Genomic DNA, 24636 nt, shown 5'->3' on the forward strand with positions numbered 1-24636 from the left:
GACCGTGTGGACGTCCTGCTTATGCTTCTCATTGTTTGCACTCAGGAAATGGCTGAGCTCCTTAGCTGCAAGTCCGACCAGGAGGTGGTGAAAAGCTGGATAAAGAACACTTTCGCTTAAAGACGCCATAAAAAACACACGCATACTATACATTACAGGACACTGATACCCCCCCCCCCCCCCCCTTCCAAGTCCCTTGACAGGAAATGTGGACAAACTTGGGAAATGGCTTTGCTCATTACTTGCGCGTCTGATGAAAGTTGGTGAAAACCTGGATAACAAACACCTTCACTTAGAAGAAACACAAGCATACAGCATGTGGGTGCCATGCAAGGCGTTCATACAATGGCCCCCATGCCCATGTTGGAGATAACCCACATACACGTACAGTACGTACAGTGTAGGCCATTGTATTCTTCCTCAAATGATGCATGACCTTGGTCTGCATTGAAAATGCCAACAAACCAGTTTGCCCCCATGGACACCCAGTCCCAGGGAGGAAGGACCCGACTATACCAACTGGTTTGACCTGCTGCTGATCTGGGAGATCACCAAAGAAGACGCCATCTTGGACCACAACGCTTCTTAGATCAACCAACAGGGGTGTCCAACATGCGGCCCCCACTGGCAGGCACGTTGTAAAAAGATCATTTAGCAGCAAAACAACAACAATCAAACTCAGCAAGAATAATAAAGTGGAAATATTAAGAATAAAATAATCACATAAAGTCTTCCTCTTACAACAATTATGGATCAAGTAGTTATTCATAAGTACAAGTTATCCATATGTATAAGATAGTTATCCATCCATCAATCATCCATTCAACCATCCATGCATCCATCCATCCACCCATACACCCACCCACCTGTCCATCCATCCATCCACCCATCCATCTATCCCCCATCCATCCACCCACCCACCCATTCATCCACCCACCCAACCATCCATGCAAGCATCCATCCATCCACCCATCTATCCACCCATCCACCCACTCATTCATCCATCCAGCCATCCACCCACCCATTTATCCATACGTACATCCATCATCCATCTGTCCACCCAACCATTCATCCATCCACCCATTCATCCACCCAACCATCCATCCACCCATTCATCCATCCATCGATCATCCAGCCATCCACCCACCCATTTATCCATCCACCCAAACATCCATCCATCCACCCAAACATCCATCCATCCACCCACCCACCCACCCATTCATTCATCCATCCATCATCCATCCACCCACCCATTTATCCATCCACCCAAACATCCATCCACCCAACCATTCATCCATCCATCCATCCATCCACCCATCCATTCATCCACCATCCACCCATTCATCCATCCATCCATCCATCATCCATCCACCCATCCATTCATCCATCCATCCATCCATCCATCCATCCATCCACCCATCCATTCATCCACCATCCATCCATCCATCCACCCATCCATTCATCCATCCATCCATCTATCATCCATCCATCCATCCATCCACTCATCCATCCATCCACCCACCCATTCATCCATCCATCCACCCAACCATCCATCCACTCATCCATCCATCATCCATCCATCATCCATCCATCCACCCACCCATTCATCCATCATCCACCCATTCATTCATCCATCCATCCATCCATCATCCACCCATTCATCCATCCATCCATCATCCACTCATCCATCCATCATCCATCCATCCACCCACCCATTCATCCATCATCCACCCATTTATCCATCCATCCATCATCCATCCATCCATCCATCCATCATCCATCCATCCACTCATCCATCCATCCATCCATCCACTCATCCATCCATCCATCCATCATCCATCCATCCATCCATCCACTCATCCATCCATCCATCCATCATCATCCATCCATCCATCCATCCACTCATCCATCCATCCATCCATTCATCCATCCATTTCATAAAGTTGTGCAGGTCCAGGTTCTCCTTGACCAGAAGAGAAGATCAAATGTCTCTTTTGATGACAAAGGTCATGAAAGCCGCCATAACGTCAGAGAGAATCATGTGATGGTGGCATGCGGTGCAGCAGGTGATGGTGTGTGTGGTGTGGATCTGGTGCTTGTGTGTTCATGAAGTTAATGAAGTTAATGAAGTTAATGAAGTTAATGAAGTTAATGAAGTTAATGAAGTTAAAATGATGAACCACGTGATCACTTAGCATCTTTACAACCTTTACAGCCTACATTTTATCACCCTCGCCTTTTATTTCCTCAAAAGTCTCACTTAGTGGCTTTCAGTGCACCAGGTTGGACTTTCACCCCCCCATCACCCCCCCCCCCCCCACCCCCCCATGGAGAGGGACGTCCTCTTGATTACGTAAGACGACGTGAATAACCACCACGTCCGTGCCTTCAGCGGCTCTTGGAGACACGGCTCTTGTAGAAGAAGAGCAACGTCCCAAGATGGCCACGCCGTCTTCTCCTGGGGTCTCCTGCTCATCCACCATCTTCCTGGTGTGGCGGCCATGGCCAACAATAAACAATAAACAATACGCTATTAATAACAGCACGCCTTCTTCCCCTTCCTGATATCCGCCCCGCCCCGCTGATCCCGGTCTGCAGGAAGGAATGCCTTACAGTCCATGGAAAACCTTGGCTTGCTCCGGCCTGCAATTCCTCATGCATGGTGACACAAATCATGGAATCTCATAATCCCGTCCCGTAAATCCACACGTATGTTTTCTTATGAGCTCATAAGGAGTCGCTTACACGCGTATCAATGCTAATCGGATTAGCAATACGAATCATAACCTGATGGAAATGGAATGGCAAAATGGCGTATGATTGGCGTATGATTGGCGTATGATTGGCGTATGATTGGCGTATGATTGGCGTATGATTGGCGTATGATTGGCGTATGATTGGCGTATGATTGGCGTTTGATTGGCGTATGATTGGCGTATGATTGGCGTATGATTGGCGTTTGATTGGCGTATGATTGGCGTTTGATTGGCGTATGATTGGCGTTTGATTGGCGTATGATTGGCGTATGATTGGCGTATGATTGGCATTTCATTGGCGTATGATTGGCGTATGATTGGCGTATGATTGGCGTATGATTGGTGTATGATTGGCGTTTGATTGGCGTATGGTTGGCGTATGGTTGGCGTATGGTTGGCGTATGATTGGCGTATGATTGGCGTATGATGGGCGTATGATGGGCGTATGATCGGCGTATGATCGGCGTATGATCGGCGTACGATCGGCGTACGATCGGCGTACGATTGGCGTATGATTGGCGTATGATTGGCGTAGGATCGGCGTAGGATCGGCGTATTATTTTAATATTTTTTTCAATTATATATATATTTTTATTATTTTTATACTTGATCAGAATCAGAATCAGAAATGGTTTTATTGCCAGTTATGATCAAACACATACTAGGAAGGAATTAGTTTTGTTGAATTAGGTGCAGACATCTATTAAAAAATAAAATACAAAATATACAAAATAAACAATATAAATATACATATGTACACAATCTTTTTTTTATTTATTATTCCGGAAGTGCAGTCTGACTGTTTTTCCGAAGATTCCCATAATATCATGACTTTATCCGCAGCTGAATTTAACAAAATGTACAACTTCTCATAATATGATGACTTAAAAAAATATATATTTCATATCTATGCTACTAAAATGACATTTTTCATCATAATATTGTGAGGTTACGCAAAAGGCCCCCGGGCCACACTTTGGACACCCGCCTGTCCAAAAACCCAAACCAATCCAAGAGCATAAAGTCTCCAAATAGAAGCTGCTCAGGTTGCCATAAACTTCATACGCAAATAGAAGATGCGTGTGCGTGTGCGTGTGCGTGTGCGTGTGCGTCTTACCCAGCTGACCCCACGTACGGTCTGCGGGTCCACGGAGCTTCGGTCCGGGAACACTTGGTAATTGTAAGTCCGGAACAGATGCATCTTTTCCTTCCTTGTTCGTCCACCAAAGTCGACACGCACAAGTGAGACACGAGTCCCCCGGTCACGTGGACATCATCCACGCGCGGCAGGACCATGGTACCGCTCGGGGACCTCGCGTGGACCCGGGTCTCGCATGCCGAACCCGGTGCTCCTCGTCTCCGGGTCGCCTCTACTCTCGCTGCGTGGCTTGGTTGTGGTTGTGGTTGTGCGCACAGAGCGTGGGTGTGCGTGTTAGAGTGGACGGGTCGATACAAACGCCGATACCAGCGTCGATACCGTGCGAACGTGTGGGGCAGTTCTTGTTTGTTTTCACCAATCTGCGTGCTTTGTTGTTCGAATCTAGAAACAGCATTAACTTGGCATGGGACCGATACCACCCCCCCCCCCCTCCTGTCTTAGAAAGTACTGCACTACTGTACTGTATTATTTCAGTACTTTTTAACCCTCACCTCTGTTGGACTTGAAACATATTTCATCTTAAAGATAGCAACAAATATAAAAGATGATCAAATCATAAAGTTGGAGAATGATGTCATAACATCACGAGAAATATGTGCTAATATTCCATAACTTTATGTCATGTCGGAAATCTGACGGTGCAACATTGCAGAAATAGCAGTAACACCAGGGAAAACATCAGAAACGTGGTACTACTACAAGAAACTGCAAAGATAAAGATTAAATAAATTAGCGTCACAACAAATTAATTTATCGTCATTTACGTAGCATTTTAACTTTATTTATTGTAACGCTAATCACAACAAATTAATTTATCGTCATTCACGTAGCATATTAACGTTATTTATTGTAACGCTAATCACAACAAATTAATTTATCGTCATTCACGTAGCATTTTGACTTTATTTATTGTAACGCTAATCACAACAAATTATCGTCATTCATGTAGCATTTTAACTTTATTTATTGTAACGCTAATCACAACAAGTTACGTCATTTATGTAGCATTCCGACTTTATTTATTGTAACGCTAATCACAAGAAATTAATTTATCGTCATTTATGTAGCATTTTAACTTTATTTATTGTAACGCTAATCACAACAAATTAATTTATCGTCATTCATGTAGCATTTTAACGTTATTTATTGTAACGCTAATCACAACAAATTATCGTCATTTATGTAGCATTTTGACTTTATTTATTGTAACGCTAATCACAAGAAATTAATTTATCGTCATTTATGTAGCATTCCGACTTTATTTATTGTAACGCTAATCACAACAAATTATTTTATCGTCATTCATGTAGCATTTTAACGTTATTTATTATAACGCTAATCACAACAAATGAATTTATCATCATTCATGTAGCATTTTAACGTTATTTATTGTAACGCTAATCACAACAAATTAATTTATCGTCATTTATGTAGCATTTTGACTTTATTTATTGTAATGCTAATCACAACAAATTAATTTATCGTCATCAATGTAGCATTTTGACTTTATTTATTGTAACGCTAACAATAAATAAAGTCAAAATGCTACATAAATGACGATAATTTGTTGTGATTAGCATTACAATAAATAAAGTCGGAATGCTACATAAATGACGATAAATTAATTTGTTGTGATTAGCGTTACAATAAATAGTTAAAATGCTACATAAATGACGATAAATTAATTTGTTGTGATTAGCGTTACAATAAATAAAGTCAAAAGGTTACATAAATGACGATAAATTAATTTCTTGTGATTAGCGTTACAATAAATAAAGTCAAAAGGTTACATAAATGACGATAAATTAATTTGTTGCGATTAGCGTTACAATAAATAAAGTCGGAATGTTACATAAATGACGATAAATTAATTTGTTGCAATTACCGTTACAATAAATAAAGTCGGAATGTTACATAAATGACGATAAATTAATGTGTTGTGATTAGCGTTACAATAAATAAAGTCGGAATGCTACATGAATCACGACAAAGTGGTAATGCTACGGGATGAAATTTGCTAGGTCAGAACAACAACAACGCCATCATGCTATGCGATTAAAATCCCAACACGTTGCAAAATGAGAAAAACAATCGCAAAACGACAAAAATAAAGTTTAAATGCTACGAGAAAAAAATATTACGAGAAAAAGATCGTAATGCTAGCAGCCAAAAGCCACGAGGTTACAGGCAATAATTAAAGGAAACACTTTGCAACGCTACATAAAAACGTGGTGACGTTACAAAATCGTGTAGTGTCCATGCTAGGAGAGTCACGTGATGATGCCACACGGTAAAAGTGTCTGGCTTCCTACGCCAACGCCATGGTGCTGTGAGAGGAAGCGGTGTCGTGATGAGTAAAAAGGAAGGAGAACGCCAAGAGGAGTGTCGATTGTTCCACGGAGGAAAGAAAGGGAACGCCATCTTTCCCCCCCCCCCCGCTCTGCTTTCTTATCACGTTGTCACAGCTTTGGTGGCGGCAACTCAGGAGTTGGCTTCGCTTTTTCTCACCGTTGTTTGCACTTTGCCCGGCCGTTAAAGTGCCACCGTCGGACTTTATGGATTCATAAAAAGGTTATCTTTAGGCACGGCTCAGACGCAAGCCAGGACGGGAAAGAGTCCCGGCATGGCGTCTTATGTTCCCTGGTTAAGAGGCCGCCAGTGAAGGCAGCGTTGAAGCCGGCGGTGGTCAATGACACGCTCCAAGACCATAAATCCCAGCTCTTGTCCAAGTGTAGACCACCTGATCCGGTTTGGTCTACACAAGAACTGCACAATCAAGTCTCTGTGGATCTTTGAAGTGTGCCCCTTGTTGTCGGTACTTTCCAACGTGAACGTGAACGTGGGTGCTGACTGATGGGCAATGGAACCTTCAACTTTAGCACTCAATTGGCTTAATCGGAATATTGACATTTTAGGCATATGACAAAAAAAATGTTAGCATACAGAGAAACAAACTCAAGTTGTCATTTTGGGAATATTATAGGAATAAAGTCATAATTACGAGAACAAAAATGCACAAAGTTGAAATAGTTGAAAATTAAAAAAAAACACCAGTTATAAAGAGTATAAAGTCAAAATATTAAGAGAAAAAAGTTTCTTATTTTATTAGAATAAACTCGTACTATTATTACTATTATGTGCAAACATAATGTCACCTTAGCAGTAAAGATTTGGACTCTAAAAATCCTTTTTCAAAATCAAATTAAGTTGTCATTTTTTAAATTATATTGGAGTAAAAGTCACAATATTAGATGAGTACAATCAAAGAGGAAAAATGAAAGAAAGTTGAAATAGTTGGAAAATTAAAAAAAAAACACCAGTATAAAGAGTATAAAGTCAAAATATTAAGAGAAAAAAGTTGTATTCTAACAAGAAAAAAGGTTGTTATTTTATTAGAATAAACTCGTACTATTATTACTATTATTACTATTATGTGGAAACATAATGTCACCTTAGCAGTAAAGATTTTGACTTTTTACCAAATCAAATTAAGTTGTCATTTTTGAAAAATTACGTTGGGGTAAAAGTCACAATATTAGATATTATGTACAATCAAAGAGGAAAAAAGTTGAAATACTTGGAAAACAAACACAGCAAAAATGGCCCCAAAAAATAGGTGTCATTTTACAAGAAAAAAGTCCAAATATTCAGCCAAAAAAGTTGGATTCTGACAACAAAAAATGTTAATTTTATTCACATAAACTGGTGATTTTATGAGGGAAAAATAATGTGAGATTAGGAGCATAAAGATGACAATTTACAAGAAAGTAATATTATGAGAAGCAAACAAAATAAAATAAATCTTACGTTAGTAAAGTCCAAATATTATAGGAATAAAGTCAGAATTTACAAAAAGAAAGTTGAAATATTCAGAGAAATAAATAAATAAAGTTGTAATGATGACATTTTACTAGCATAGAGTTGAAATATTAAATTAATATTAAAGTCGTGGTATTATGAGTAGCAAAAAAAACAAAATAAAGTTGTCATTGGGTGTGGAGAAAAGTCATAATACTACAGTAGTGAAGTCAAAATATTTTGGGAGTAATATCTCAATGACCAGAAGAAAAAAAAATATTTAATAAAAAAAATATTATTATATATATATTATATTATTATATAATAAAATATTTTGAAAAAAAAGCAAAATATGTCATAAATATCACATTTTTAAAGCTGCCGAGTTGCATCCTTCCATGTTTGACTATGTAGCCCTCGGTGGAAAAAGTTTGGACACCCCCGCACTTACTAAAAGCAGCTTTAAAGTTTGGAAATCCCAACAGGAATTGCAAAGGAATGCCAACTACCGGAATAAGAACGTTAGCAAAGTCTCCACTCCATCCCGTGTGGGACGCTGCCCGGCCGGTCGTTTGCAGGCTGGGTGAACAAGGGCTTGTTTTGACAACGTTTGTGGTCGGTTTCGACATTCCTGGCCCGCGTTTGTGGAAAAGGCTAAAAACAGGCACCGGCCTCGTGTAAAAGGTTGCAGAATCACGAGGCAACATGAAAGCGTTTGGACTTGCCATGACAAGAAAACGCTATTGTTCTGCTTTATTTATGTTAGCACTCGTCCACTCGTGATTGGGCTAATTTCAGCTCTCAATGAGTCCTTGTTTGAGTCCACAAAGACATAAAGAAATAAAACAGCATTCGAGGACAAATTTTAAATTCAAATTCAAATCACTAGCACAATATAGTATACACAGTAGTACATATTAAATCACTTTCTGTGGCACTTTTTTGGGAATATGAAATTATTTGAAAAGTATTGTTCCAATTTTGTACATTTTTTTATTTGTAAAAAAGTTAAATAAAAGTCAAACAAAAGGAAAAATAATATTTCTAATTATTGTGCTGCAACTTTTTTCTATATAATATCTTTAACAGAATAATAATAAATATTTTCATTTTTTATGCTTGGAATAAAAAGACAAAAATATATTTTTGAGAGACAGTTTTTTCAATTCATAAATTTATTGTATTTTTTGTTTTTATTTTTTTTTTAGAATTATGTAATTATATTTGTAAAAGTTGTGTTTTTATTTAATCAATATTAACAGCACTAAAACCCCTGGAATTATTTGATTGGAAATTCAATAAATCTGGAAAACATGTTTTTTTTTCATCAGAATAATAATATTTAAAAAAATTCAACAATTTGGAGATTCATTTTTTTAATTCATTTTATTTATTGTATTTTTTTAAATAAATATTTGTATGTATTATACTTTAATATATTAATTTCATTGTTGTTTATAGCACTATTACCTGGTATTATTTTCTCAGGTGGCTGATGAAAAATTAAATACATGTAACTCAAAATGATGCAACTATTTAATTCATTAAAATCATAATAATACTTCCCAATATAATTAATTTATGTATTTATTTGTGTATAGTAATATTCATATTTTTGTGTGTTTTGACTAAGTGAAAAAAGTCTCAAAATGAGGAACTACTAACCGTATTTTTATTGTTTTAGGTTTTTTTTTTTTCCAACTTGACAGAGTCACGGTGACTTTTAGTAAACAAATGCTGCCCTCTGCTGGACAGTCTGTGTCACTGCAGCCTGCCTTAAGTCTACAGAGCTTATACTAGCTTATATATAGTATGGCTGGAGGTACAAAGGGAGCATTAAATCCAACTGTAAATAGAAAATGAGCAATAAAAAGAGGCCAAATAATGCTACGAATAGCATTATGCTATGAATAGCATTATGTAACAAAGTCTTTAAGTTGTGTTTATTCACATGCCAGGGTGGTTCTATGTGGATCCTTTGGGGAAGGGAGTGGGACTTCCTGAGACACACGTATACGCCCATAGATTGTGTACTTTGCCAACCGACTTGTCTTGTGACACACACACAAAGACGCACACATGCACACGCACACGCATTGGTCAAGCCCCCTCCCAAGTGAAGACAATCGGTGCATTAATAGCAGAAAAGACAAAACCTTTCACCTAAATGCAGTAAAATAGAGTGTGTATACAGATGTGTGATGATGATGGCAATGGAAGATTCTACTGCCTGTATGTCATAATAGTGTGTGACAATTCAATCAAACAGGCTGTCAATCAAAGAACAAGAAGCCACAAACTCACCACGGGACTTTTAAGAGTCCTCGGCGCGTCCCAGGGTTTCCAAAGTTTCTGTCGGCTTTTCTTTTGCATCTCTGATCCGAGGCTCCTCTCCTCTCCTGTCCTCTTCTCTCCTGCCGTGTACGACTCAAAGACGATTTCACAGACGAGCCGGGCTGCCTGCGTGCGAATCCTCGCTCTTGATTGGCTGCGAGGACGACGAGCCTGGAGGGCACGGGGGCCACATGGAGGCCACACGGAGGCGCCTTCAATGGCTCGCCATTTACAGCAGGCTGCAGGCGCATCCATGGGACTTGCAGCTAAGATGAAAACATTCATCACTGAAAGAAGCATAGAGTCACAAACAGCTGTGGCTGTAGGCAACCTACTAGGGATGTGGCTTGACACGAGTGAAACTTTCAAAAGTGCAAATGATGGACCACAGGCACAAAATGTCCTAAAAAGCCCTAGTTTTGATAAGTCAGGGGTGTCCAAAGTGCAGCCTGGGGGCCATTTACAGCCTGCAGCAAATTGTCAATATAGAATTTAACCAAAAAAAAAAACTAAACTAAAAACAACAAAAATTGAAAAACCAGCCATCATTTTTACAAGAACAGAGTGAAAAAATGAAGAGAAAAAAGTTGTAAAAAAACACGAGAACATGTTGTAATTTCAGGAGAATAATGTCAAAATATGATGACAAAAATAACGTCAAATCAGCAGCATGAAGTTGAAATATTACAGAAAAAAAGTCATAATATTATGAAAAACAAACAAAAATGTATTTGTAATATCTGGATAATTAGGTTGGTGAAAAGTTATAATATTATGGGAATAAAGTCAAAATATTCTGACAATAACATCATAATATTACAAGTAGAAATGCAAAAAATAAAGGGCCTTTTTTCCATTGGTTGAGCTGTTTAAGTCCTGCCTAGCAACAAGCCAATGGCGTGTCAGGATTGGGGGGGAAATACGTCTAATAGCTAGCTAGCTTCTCAGAGTTATTAAACACATTTTAAATGCAGTTTTAAACATTAAGAAGCAATTACATGAAAACGTTGAGGGAGTTGACTTGTGAGCCTGCGTAATGGCGACATTTGGACCCTGGAATTGTTTATTTGTTATATCCGGAAGTCGGCTAGCATCACAGAACGGATAGGATAGTGTTAAGAGACATTAGTAGCATTAGTAGCAAGCATAAATAGATAATGTTGTATTATATGTGTGTTATGTGAGCACAAACAGAGGGTAACAAATAAAATAGATGTATGTTTTCAGCCGAAAGGGATGCGGGGGTAATTCTTTCTTGGTGTGATTGTGTCGTCTTTGTAACTTCTACCGGAAGTACAGCGCTGTAGCTTGTCCCGCTGTAGCTCACTCGTCTTGTTTCTTCTTATTCAATTTTACTGAAATTATAGCGTCTGTTTGTACTTGGGCGACCTTTGGGTGATTGCGTTTGATGTTTAGATTCTTCTCATGACGACAGACATCGCGAGTGTTGTCTCGAAGAGGATTTATTTGTGTTCTCCTTCACCAGCGCTAGCATCACACGGCTATCAGCGGTGATCTTATGTAATATGGCGGTAAGCGGGTAATGTAGCCGGTGTTGTTCCATGCAGGACAGCCTTGGACGGGACGTAGCGCCCCCTACCTGCCAGTGCAGCGCGCTACCACAGAATGAATGGAGGCGGTCACACACACACACACACACACACAAAGGAGCAGCACTTTGTTGAAAAGTTCTCCCCGGGCTGCTTTAAAGCACCACGCAAGACGAGGACGTCGTCAAGCACACACCATCGTCGCCACACCCGACAACATCTACGACTTTCCACGGAGGAGAAAAGTCGATCAAGTTCTTTCGATGTTCGCCTCGCAGTGGCGGCTTTTGTGACGTGAAAACCGGGACACGTCCCGGCGAAGGACAATGCAGGACAGCCTTGGACACAGGACCGATCGCCGGCTCGTTAGCAATTAGCACCGGCACGCTAACTTGCAGGGGTTTCCACCCGGGTTCGTGCCCTCCTCGACCCGTCACCGGCAGGAGAGAAGTATCGCACGCCTCGATGGTTCCCAACAAGTGGAGCATGAATTCCGTCCTGCACAAGTCGCCACCTCGGAGCTGGCTGGGACTCAAATTGAGACTCAGTAAGTCACCATTTGATATCATTCACGTTAACTTGGCTTAAAAGTGCTGGTTTTTCAACGAGGTTCGGTTGTACTCATCAATGCAATCTATCTGTTTACTTCGGTAAGTACACTGTTTATTTCAGTACTGGCACGGCTTAAATGGGCTGTTTTTTAAACGAGATTCTGCACGGTGTTCAACAGGCAATTAATCAACCCTCTCAATTGGAGGCTGCTGTGGTGTGTGTGTGTGTGTGGGGGGGGGGGGGGGTAAAAACAAACATACATCACTAGGTGCTGCGTTAGCTTAGCATCAGGTGATAAAAAAAAATATTAAAACATTTTTTAATTATGATGAGAGACACAACAACAAAGAAAGTTTGAAGTTTAGAAAAAAATAGGTTACAGAAAATAATGTCATGGTAGGTGTTAGCATGCCAATGTTCGCATTGCTAGCATGCAAATATTAGCACAGCAGTATTTTTCATGAGTACACTTATATGACACTTGTTAGCATACTAACATTAACATGTTTAGAGTTAGGTTAAATTGATTGCTTGTTAACATTAGCGTAGTAGTATTTTAGTCATTCGGCACTATTGTGCCAGGTGTTAGCATGCTAACATAATTATTCAAACACTTGTGCTCAGTTTTACCATGCTAATGTTAGTACGGCTAGCGCACTAATATTAGCAGCAGCAGCAGCATTTTTCATGTTAGATGCACGTTAGAATTGCTAACATTTTAGCGTAGTAGTATTTTAGTCATTCGGCACTATTGTGCCAGGTGTTAGCATGCTAACATAATTATTCAAACACTTGTGCTCAGTTTTACCATGCTAATGTTAGTACGGCTAGCACGCTAATATTAGCAGCAGCAGCATTTTTCATGTTAGATGCATGTTACAATTCCTAACATTTTAGCATAGTAGCATTTAGCCATTTTCATTGGTAAATACTATTATGGCAGGTGTTAGCATGCTAACATTGGTATTGATATTATGCTAATATGAGTATACTGGTATTTAGGGGATTTTTATGAATATGAACTTGGTGCTATCATGCTAATGTTAGCATGTTTTCATGGTGGAGGAATGTAAATATGTAGATAAAATAAATGTAGGACTAATATTTCTGGCGTAAATGACAACATGGAGGCTCTCTGGGTGTTTTGAGTTTCCATTTCCTCTTTTCCCTCCGAGTGTGGAAATGGAAAGAAACGGGAGGTGGGCGTTCCAGCCGTCCCGAGCAGAGTGATGGTTTGTGGGATGTCGGCATTTGTGTTAGCGGAGGCCGGACGGCGAGCAGACGACAGACATCTGGCTGCAGATTAGAGCGAGGACTTTAAGAGCGACTTAAGACTCGGCTGGCCTGGAACTCTTGACGCCTTCCAGACTCCAAACTGTCACCTTAAACCCTGCACTCCTTGACACCCACCAAAGCCGCCGACTGCCGACGCCTGGTGCTGCTAACCAAGCGCTAATGAACAGCAACACGTGGACGTATGCTAACACGTTTCATCTTAAATCAGCTTTCAGGAAATATAGTACTTTTATATTAATATTTGGAATATTTTATCACTTTTCTCCCAAATATGTCAAATTGCTTCTTTAATAATCTTCTCGTAATATTATGACTTCATTTATCATATTATTCTGGTAAAATTACGCCTTTTGTTTCTCTTAATATTTGGAAAATTACCACACATTTTTGCTGTTTTTTTTAGTTTTCTTGACAAATTCTACTTGTATCATGTGCAAAAACGCGGGCCATAATTGGCCCCCAGGCCGCACGTTGGACCCCCCCACCACGACGGTGTGCCTGTGTCAAACCAGAATGCTCCCTCTTTGACACGATGCCCGAGGGAGAAAAGCATCATGTGATGAATCAATGTCCAAAACAAAAACAAAGACGAGCGTAAGAGGATCCCGGCAGGAGAAGAATGATGGGTAGAGACACGCCACGGAAGCAGGAGCACAAGAACAGGCCTCCGGCTGCGGCTGTGATGGTGTTTATGGCCGAGACGTCATCAGAGTGACGCCACCGTGTCGAATAGACAATCTCTACGCCTGCATTCCGTGTCACGCGAGCCGAGACGCTCGAAGAAGGAGAAATCCTTCTCGTCGGTAAAGTTAGCCGCGGCCACTTTAGCGACGCTTCCGCCAAAATGACAAGTTGGAGCAAGAAAACCATCTAGATCCGCACATGGTTGGTTCGATTCCCCATTTGAGCTAAAGCCGCCAATCCGCTCTTGCCTTCATTCTACCTTTTGGCATATTTCCACAGCATTTCAGTCCAGCTTCAGCTTCCCAACGTTCCCGCGTTCATTCTAAATTTAGATGGTCACGTCTTTTCGCTGCATAGTTCAACTCCGTGCTCCCAGATGACTTTGTCCTTGTAACATTGTGACTTTATTTTCCGTCATTAGACTTTTTTTTCTTACATTTTTGTTCTTTAAAATTGTTAAAAAAAACATTTACAATTTATTTTTCCAAACTAAGATATTTTTTCTGTAATATTTAAGTTTGTGCTCCCAAGTTATTATATGTAATGATGATTTTCTTCCCCAAATATTAGTTCTTTTCTTTATTTCTTACAATATTGCAACTTAAAAAAATCTTAGTTTAATCGTTCAACTGTGTGTTATTAAAATGATTTTTTTTTCATAATCTTACTAGTTTATTCTCAGGGAATTTGGACTTTTAGCTGTTTTTGGGGGTTGGGGGTAAAATTTCTGGTGGTCTTTGATGAGAACTTTAATTTAGTTTTTTCGTTCTCATAACATTCAGACTTTTTTTCTTGAATATTTCAAGTTTATGCCCCAAAAATGACATTATTTGTCCTCATAAAATGACTAGTTTATTCTCCTCAAATTGTGACTTTTTTTCTTAATATTTTGTGCGTTTTTTTTATTTCTCAACTTTGTTTTAGTCATTTTTTTAAATTATGACTTTATTTCCAAAATATTTCAACTTTATTCTCAGAGCATAACATCTTCTGCAACCTAATTTTCCAAAAATGACAACTTTATTTAATGTTTAGTCTCGTATAATATTTCAGCAAAATGTTTTTATTTTCTGGTCAAATTCCGACTTTTTTTGTTAAGTGATATGTCAATCGTACAGCAGCGTGTTAGCCTAACGTGTCAAGTGGAGCGAGAGAGCAGGACGTCATGTGACCCGCCTGGAGAGAAACACCAGGATGAGGACCAGGGAGAAAGGAAACGACTGGCGGGAATGAAGACAAACAATGGAGGAGGAAGTCTGAACTGGAAGAAGTCACGAGACGCACAAACACACATAGCAGATCCACCATGGACTGAAGTCCTAGAAGTCTAGTTCCTCCACGCCGGAGAACATGATTAGTTGTACGCTAGCCATGTGATGCTAAAGTGCTAACATTACACTTGAGCATCATGCTAGGTTAGCCTATTAGCTGAATAAAAACTAAAACTAAAGTGATCCACTTCATAGCTTCCACGTCTGTAGCTAGCTGAGACCGCCCCTTTTTGTCCAAGCAGAAATGATTTGCGGTTAGCCTCGATGCTAGCATAGCCATGTGATGCTAAAGTGCTAACATGACACTTGAACATCATGCTAGGTTAGCCTATTAGCTGAATTAAAACTAAAGTGATTCACTTCATAGCTTCCACGTCTGTAGCTAGCCCCTTTTTGTCCAAGCAGAAATGATTTGCGGTTAGCCTCGATGCTAGCATAGCCATGTGATGTTAAAGTGCTAACATGACACTTGAACGTCATGCTAGGTTAGCCTATTAGCTGAATTAAAACTAAAGTGATTCACTTCATAGCTTCCACGTCTGTAGCTAGCCCCTTTTTGTCCAAGCAGAAATGATTTGCGGTTAGCCTCGATGCTAGCATAGCCATGTGTGCTAAAGCGCTAACATTAGATTTGAACATGAGCATAATATTCCGCCCCCCCCCCCCCCCCCGCAGGTGTGCTGGTGATCAAGCGAGGGAGGGAGGTGCTCGGGCCGCACGTGTGCTCGCATCCTTCAAAGCCGCCTGCCAGATTGTTACCACATGGACGCTAAGCCCGCGCCGCTAGCCCGCTCCCTGACTACCCTCTCATTTCTCATCCCAAAATTGGACATGTTGGCCGCAGCCTGCCCCCCCCCCCCTTTCCTTCCCTTCTCAGTATTCCTTCTCCTGTTGTCAGGACTCTTGCGTTACTTTCCAAAGTACTAGCTTCATGTTGTTATGTTTATGTTAGCGAGCGTCCTGTTCGGCTTGTCCATAGTTGGACTGGTGGCCAGCCAATCACAGGGCACATATAGACAAACAACCATTCACACTCACATTCATACCCATGGATAATTTGGAGTGGCTAATGAAGCTAGCATGTTTTTGGAATGGGGGGGCGGAGTACCCGGAGAAAATCCACAAATTCATCATAATAATATCATATGATATGAATGTGATTATAATAATATATATAATATTCTGATAATAAGATTAAGCATATAGAACATGAAAGAATGAACTGATGTTATTATGATGCCGTCCTGCTAGCTTAGCATTCGACCACGTTAGCATGACACGAAGCCAGCCAGTACACTGCAGTATCAGCAGTACACGAGGACGTAGTATTTGCAGCACCCCGCATGACGCCCATTGCTAGAAAGCCAGTCGAGGTAGCGGGGGCGTTTCTAATGCATGCAGAGCATGTGTGCCCTTTGGAGTACTGGAGGGCGTGTACTCTGTACTCTGTAGGCGGAGCATGTAAAGGACATCTTTGTGCGCTCCGGTCCAGAAGCCCAGACCGGCCCGGCTTGCCCCGGCATGAATGCGAGGCTTGTGTGATGGCGTAGGCCCTCCAAAGGCCGCCCCCCCCCCCACGTCCCGCACAAGCTGCTGCACCGGCGTGGAGGAAGGACGTCTAGAAGATCGGCTGGCCGGGACGGCAGGCTTTTATTGTGAAAGATGCCAGGTATTGCACGGGGCTGACTTTGTAGCGTCATGTTCCTCTACCGGAAGAAGCGCGGTGCGTACCGGCTGGAGGAGGCGCCGGCGCCGCCTCTGGAGCGCTACGCCTGGTGGGCATCCCCGGACGCCATCCACCATCTGTACGGTAAACGCTAGCTAGCTGTGTGGGGTGGCGACAAAAAACACTCCAACTTTTCCTCGGCTTTTTGGCAACGTTTCCTCCCTAAAAGTGACTCCAAACGTGGCCTGCACACTAAATGAAAGCCTTTATGGTGGCCACAGTTTGACCCTGGAACAGACTACTTCTTTCAGACTACTTCTATTTCCAGTGAGGTCGGGTACGGCGGTCAGGTCGCCTGGCAGAGAAGTTGTCGGAGATGATGCTAACGTCTGCTGGCTGAATCTGCAATGCTAATGCTAATACTGATGCTAATGCTAATGCTACGCCGACCAGGTGAGCCAGACTGGTGTGCTTTGTGCTGCGTCTTCACTGTCACTCACACACGCCCACACAAACTGCTAACAGTCATGATGTTGTGCCCCCCTGAGTCCCCCCCCCCCCCCCCCCCCCCCCCCCCCGGAGCATGACATACCTTAATCCTGCATGCTGATTGGCTGATGATGCTGCTTTCCACCGGAACGCTCAAGCAGTCCACGTCGGGCTGTCAAACGACCAGCAGTCTCCCTGAGATGGATTGTCTACCCATCAATCAAAGGACGGTGGGCGGAGCTTAGTGCTGTGCCAGACGTCACCAAGTGGAAGTGTGTCACATTGTTAACATTCCCCATGCGCACGCGGAGGAAAAGCGGATGGCCGCATATCCGCCTGCGGGCGCCAAAACACACAAGGCTGACGTTTTGGCAAGTTAGCTAAAGTCGCACGTCGCCAACATGGAATAGGAATAATCGGAATCGGAATACTTGCTCCGTGGATCGGTAGCACTCTAGGAATTCTAAATGGGGAGGAAAAGACATTTGGTTCGGACTGGCCCGGTGAAGCCATGATGGCCGCCATGAGAAGGAGCAGGAGAGCATCAGCTGAGCGTTGGCTCTTCTTCATTTTCTTCTCCAAATACCGTTTATTCATAAATCATATTTTTACCTTATGGCCAAAATATTCTTCTTTTTACCCCAACCTTATTTTTTTTTTCTCTCATTCTCTGTTTAAGTTTGACTTCAACAAAATCAATTTTTCAACTCAATGCGACGAAAAGGTCGTTTCTCCGAATAACGACTAGCTTATTCACTGACATAATCATAATCATATTTTCATGTTATACCTGACACAGCAGTTTTTTTTTAAATTTCTGATGTTTTTCCAACTTTTCCAACTTCATTTGGGTAGTTTTTTCCTGCAATTCCATCTTTATTCCCTTCATTTGTGTTGCATTAGAACTTTTCCCACAATTTCACTTTTGGCTTTATTATTCCTTGATTATTATTCCTCATAAAATTACACCCTTTTTCCATTTCTGATGGTATTTTTTTTCCTGTAAGTCTGCATTTATTCCCATAATATTTAAACGGCATTCGTAATGTTTTTGGCAACCTGATTCATTTCTTCTTGTTTCTTAGTTTTTCCTAATATTATGACTTCTCATATTACAATCTTGGCTAAAGGAAGCAGGAAGACGGGAAGCAGGAAGACAGGAAGAGGCTGTCCCATCGCCCATCATTCATGTCCCTCTGATGCCCTCCCATTAGCCCCCCCCCCCCCCCCTTTAACCCTGGCCTCTTTTTGCTGGCTGACTCTCGCTGCCCCCCCCCGTCCCGTACATAAACACAAGTGGCGGCTGCAGCCTCACTGCGGCGGCCATGTTGGCGTTCAGTACACTCACATGGTGTTTTTGAAGTGGCGGAGGTGCCTAATTTGCATATTTTTGGGTGGTGGTTTCAGATGACAAGCCCGTCCAGGAGGAGGACTGGGTGGTGTGCCAGCATCCCGACTGTCCCGACCGCCGCAGGGCCTCAAAGGTAACACACGCTCATTCAGGCAGGATTTGAATGGCAGAGTTTAGAGTAGTCTGTGTGCAGCTTGTACAGCATTGTGGCCAAGGAAAAGGAGTCAACAATATAGCCTGGCAAGCTAATTGCATCCAGCCGCCATTCCGGCATGGTGCATGAGTGCTGCCGGCAACAGGGAGATGCGGCTCATTGAGGACAAACATGAATTCTGAAGATGCCCTTCTTTGGATTTACGAGTGCTGCTGGCATTGGGGAAGCTGCGGTTCCAGCAAGTCCTGCGTCACAGTCTCCTTCTGGGGAGCTGCCATTATACAAATATTATTATTATTATTATTATTATCTTATGTACTGGGACTTCCTGAAGATTCGCTCCAGTGGTAGTGTCATCGTCTGGGGCTGCACGAGTGCTGCTGACACCGGGAGACTGTGGTTCATTGAGGAGAAACCTGAATTTAAAACATATACTGCAGCATTCTGTAGATGCCCTCCTTCGGTCGCGGTAGTAGCATTACAGTGTGAGGCTGCACGAGTGCTGCAGACACTGGGGGGAACTGAGGTTCCATGAAGGGAAACATGACTTCCAACATGACGTACCGGAAAATCCACTTCTGTGGTTGTGTTTTGTTAGCCTCACAGTCTTCAGCTGCACAAGTGCTGCTGGCGCTGGGGTGAGCTACGGTTCTTTGATTGGAACTGTTCCTTCCAAAATGTTCTGGGACATTCGGGATGTCCGCCTTGGTGGTGGCCACGTTTGACAATAGCGGCCTGGCCAGGAGACGCTGTAGGGGGGGGCGGTACTTTCAGGAGAGGTTCCTGGTAGGTCTCAAGTGGTCTAGAAGAACCTGGAGCCTGTTGCTAGTACCAACTGTTTTTACCGAAGGACCGTTTGTTGTCATAATATTACAATATTATCCTCATAAAAGGACGACTTGAAAAAAATCTACAATAGTCATAGACGCCCATGGGGGCAAACCGCTTTCTCATGCACCCCAAATCATGATAAATCAACGCTAAAAAAAATGACTTGTCTTACGTTTAGAAACGGTTAGCATACCAGAAAATAAGCGGCTGCGGAAAATAGTCTCGATGAAATGACATCGCAACAATCTGGCAAACGGCGTGCTACGTCAGCGGACGCTTTGAGTCACGATGTCATCCATCTACCAACTTAACCATTTCCTCACGCCCAGTTTGACTCACGTCCGAGGAGGCTGGGCTCCCCCCGATGTCACAACCGGTAATGTTCCGGGAGGAGGAGGTGTCGTAAGAGCACGCGCCTCCTGGCGTGTCTCCTCACATCCCGTGTGCTGTCGGACGCCATCTTGCTGCCTCGGACTGGCTCTGCTTTTTGAGTCTGTTTCTTCTCATAATTATGACTTCATTATTCTCATCATAGTTGGACCTCATTCAGCTTTTCCCCTCCTATAGTACGATGTTATAAAATACAGTAATATTAATCATAATATTATTCATATTCTTTCATTTTTCTTCTTAATATTACAAGTTTGTTCTTGAAAAACTTTTTTCATGACTTTTCTCATTTTTTAACCCTTCTTTTTGCAAATGATTTTTTCATAAAGATGTTATTTCCATATATATGATATGTTATGTACAGCTCCATGATTGTTTGCATGATCTGGAGTGCATGAGAAAGCGGAAAGGAAAATGTGTCTCTTTTTGCTGCGTCCCACAAACGCAGCATACAAGTGGAAGTGTGCGCCGTGTGCGAGTCCCGGCTCGCTCGTCCTCTTTGCCGTCGCCGCCCCCCCCCCACGTAAGCTAGCCTCGACGGGACACGACCAGACGAGTCGTTAGGTTGGGCTCGCCACGGCAACGGGCCCCTCCCTCCCAACAGCTGGGGATCTGCTTTGGGCTTTTGTGTTTCCGTTGCGGATTCCCTCCTGTTTGCGCCCCCCCCATCCCAGACTTGGCCTTTTGCCCTCCTGTCCCGCCGCTGAAAATCTCACCTAACGAGCGCTGACAGGGCGGTGCTAAAGCGGCGCAGTAAACACTCCTTAAGCCGCGTGCTCTCCTTACGTACGTGTCGGAGGGCTGTGAAGATTAGGAGGCGCTAACTGGCTGGTAGCCTCCTTCCTCCTGCTGGATGCCTCCGATTTATATCTGCTGGAAAAAGGGAGTCATTACCAGCATGACATTAGTGGCGCCCCCTGGGGCTCGTGTTGGGGTGGTGTACGTGTTGCAACAATTCTAGCCCAGGCCACACAGGAGGGGGGCACCCTTTTCACCCTTGATAGCCATGATATTTAGCATTGTACACTGGTCAGGTGTATAGGTGTCAGTAATGTTATATTGCTGAGACAACAGCCACCACAGGAAGTACTCTATTGAACAGGAAGTTAAAAACAGAACAAAGAACTCCTCCAATGCTAACGTGTCTCTTATCATGGCCACTATATTGGCTAATAGGAGTGTAAAGGTGACTATAGGGGTGTTATTTCATGTCTAAAGGGCTCTAATCACATTAGAACCATATTATGAAGGTTGTGAACAACTTTTCAGTGTCTTATTGTTTATTTGTCTACTATACTTGGTAATAGGAGTGTATAGGTGACTATAGGGGTGTTATATCATATCTAGGGGGCTCTAATGATGTTAAAAAGCATATTAAAAAGTTTTCAGTGTCTTCTTTTCTGTTACTGTGTCTACTATATTGGGTTATAGGGGTGTTATATCATGTCTAGGGGGCTCTGATGATGTGAAAAAGCATATTAAGAAGTTTTTAGTGTCGTCTTTTCTGTTACTATGTCTACTATATTGGGTTATAGGAGTGTAAAGGTGACTATAGGGGTGTTATTTCATGTCTAGAGGGCTCTAATCACGTTAGAACCATATTAAGAAGGTTGTGAACAATTTTTCTGTGTCTTCTTTTCTGTTATTTGTTTACTATACTTGGTAATAGGAGTGTAAAGGTGACTATAGGGGTGTTATTTCATGTCTAGGGGCTCTAATGATGTTAAAAAGCATATTAAGACGTTTTCAGTGTCTTCTTTTCTGTTACTATGTCTACTATATTGGGTTATAGGAGTGTAAAGGTGACTATAGGGGTGTTATTTCATGTCTAGAGGGCTCTAATCATGTTAGAACCATATTACGAAGGTTGTGAACAACTTTTCAGTGTCTTATTGTCTGTTATTTGTCTACTATACTTGGTAATAGGATTGTAAAGGTGACTATAGGGGTGCTATATAATGTCTAGGGGGCTCTGATGTTAAAAAGCATATTAAGAAGTTTTCAGTGTCTTCTTTTCTGTTACTATGTCTACTATATTGGGTTATAGGAGTGTAAAGGTGACTATAGGGGTGTTATTTCATGTCTAGAGGGCTCTAATCATGTTAGAACTATATTACAAAGGTTGTGAACAACTTTTCAGTCTTCTTTATTTTGTTGTATGTATACTATATGTGGCAATAGGAGTGTAAATGTGACTATAGGGGTGCTATTTCATGTCTAGAGGGCTCTAATCATGTTAAGGTTGTGAACAAGTTTTCAGTGTCTTTTCTGCTTTCCGTCTGCTATATTTGGTAATAGGAGTGTAAAGGTGACTATAGGGGTGTTATTTCATGTCTAGAGGGCTCTAATGATGTTGAAAACCATATTAAGAAGGTTGTTATCAAGTTTTAAGTGTCTCCTTTTCTGTTATTTGTCTACTATACCTGGTAATAGGAGTGTAAAGGTGACTATAGGGGTGTTATAGCATGTCTAGGGGGCTCTAATGATGTTAAAAACCATATTAAGAAGGTTGTAAACAACTTTTCAGTGTCTTCTTTGTTTTATTTTATGTATACTATATGTGGAAATAGGACTGTAGATGTGACTATAGGGGTGCTATTTCATGTCTAGAGGGCTCTAATCATGTTAAGGTTGTGAACAAGTTTTCAGTGTCTTCTTTTCTGCTGTCATGTCTGCTATATTTGGTAATAGGCGTTTAAAGGTGACTATAGGGGTGCTATTTCATGTGTGGAGAGCTCTAGTAATGTTAAAAAACATATTCAGAAGGTGGTAAACTTGTTTTCTATGCTCTTACTATGCAAATATTCCATATATAACCCAAATAAGGTGGAGATTGGCTTGCCACAGTTGCGTCTGGAAGCAACTAAGCGCTAAAGGAAGGGTTACTGGATGCTGTTTCTATTTGGCTTTCCAGTTTGGATGGCCGCCACCTGGTCATGCGCTGACAGGCTTCCCACTCCGTGATCCACACACCACTCACAGACGCTTTAGTACTTTTCCAGCCGTGGATGACGCTGTGGCACAGCTCGGACACGCCTGACGATTGAAAAACATTGACTGGCCTCGCTGCCGCTTTCACGTGAGCTCACGTTCCACGTGCACTCACGTCACCTTCACGGAGATCACGACTTGTTTGGGGCGCGTTGGAACCACTCCAGTCCTAACTGCTGTGATGAATGGCGGTCATGAAGGCTCCCTGTGATGCAAATATGTCTGTTATGATGCCAACTACATTGTAAAGCTGACGATAGGGGTGCTATTTCATGTCTAGAGGGCTCTAATGGCATTCCATCCATCTGGTTTCTATGCTGTGATGGTGTTAAAAAGCATATTTAGAAGGTTGTAAAGTTAATTTTCTGTTTTTATGTCTCCTATATTGGCTAATAAGGGTGTAAAGGTGACTATAGGGGTGTTATTCCATGTCTAGAGGGCTCTAATGGCGTTCCATCCATCTAGTTTCTATGCTGTGATGGTGTTAAAAAGCATATTTAGAAGGTTGTAAAGTTAATTTTCTGTTTTTATGTCTCCTATATTGGCTAATAAGGGTGTAAAGGTGACTATAGGGGTGTTATTCCATGTCTAGAGGGCTCTAATGGCGTTCCATCCATCTAGTTTCTATGCTGTGATGGTGTTAAAAAGCATATTTAGAAGGTTGTAAAGTTAATCTTCTGTTTTTATGTCTCCTATATTGGCTAATAAGGGTGTAAAGGTGACTATAGGGGTGTTATTCCATGTCTAGAGGGCTCTATTGAATATTAAAGGTTTTTAGGTGGTACGCAGGTTTTCCGTGGACTTTGACTGAAACTGTTCCTAGCGTCCTTTGTCAGGACGCTGGTGTCGGTGAGGGTTTGGACACCCCTGGTTTAGATTTGGTCGGGGTGGTTGGGCCTCCTAAGACCGACACTGCTTAGCAACGCAGCCGAGGTTCAGGTTGGACCAGGTTGCACGTTAGACTATTAAGCAGGATGACTTCAAATGTTGGACATGGTGACAGTTTGACCCCGGAACGGATGATTTCTATTTATAGAGTTTCCTGTGGGAGGACGTGAAAGCTTCCACCATGTCTAAACAGGGGAGTACAAAGGCAGGGTTTTTGGGGGTGGGGGTGCGCCAGTGATGGAAGTTGACCCCCAGTGGAGCGGTGGTCCGCCGTGCGACAGTAGGGAATAACAGGAAGAGGCTACCTGACCGATGCTCCAATGAAAACGTTCCTTATATGGGCCCGCCGATCAGGGTTCTTAAGAGCAGCCCTCCCACCCCCTCCAGCCAGGAGGGGTTAACATAACAACCCCCCCCCCCCCCCCCCCCCCCCCGTATAAAAACCAATCCACCGTGTTGTGCAGCTTCATGGACTT

General features: G+C 42.1%; 2 protein-coding genes across 4 annotated transcripts in view; one reads left to right on the top strand and one right to left on the bottom strand.

The window, feature by feature from the left end:
- rapgef3 (Rap guanine nucleotide exchange factor (GEF) 3) overlaps positions 1 to 4164 on the bottom strand; it is a 30275-nt gene extending 26111 nt beyond the window's left edge. The window contains exon 1 of the mRNA XM_058050652.1: positions 3874 to 4164. Coding sequence (XP_057906635.1) covers positions 3874 to 3957 — 84 coding nt within the window. The 5' untranslated portion in view covers positions 3958 to 4164. The remainder of the gene's footprint in view (positions 1 to 3873) is intronic.
- A 7199-nt stretch (positions 4165 to 11363) lies between these two features.
- Positions 11364 to 24636, top strand: part of plekhg5b (pleckstrin homology domain containing, family G (with RhoGef domain) member 5b) — a 40782-nt gene continuing 27509 nt past the window's right edge. For 2 of the 3 annotated variants that reach the window (XM_058051923.1, XM_058051924.1), the window contains exons 1-2: positions 11364 to 12144; positions 18963 to 19039. In XM_058051923.1, coding sequence (XP_057907906.1) covers positions 12063 to 12144; positions 18963 to 19039 — 159 coding nt within the window. In that variant the 5' untranslated portion in view covers positions 11364 to 12062. The remainder of the gene's footprint in view (positions 12145 to 18962; positions 19040 to 24636) is intronic. The other variant, XM_058051926.1, reaches the window with a different exon arrangement.

Source organism: Doryrhamphus excisus, chromosome 16 (genome assembly GCF_030265055.1).
Source record: "Doryrhamphus excisus isolate RoL2022-K1 chromosome 16, RoL_Dexc_1.0, whole genome shotgun sequence".
NCBI lineage: Eukaryota > Metazoa > Chordata > Actinopteri > Syngnathiformes > Syngnathidae > Doryrhamphus > Doryrhamphus excisus.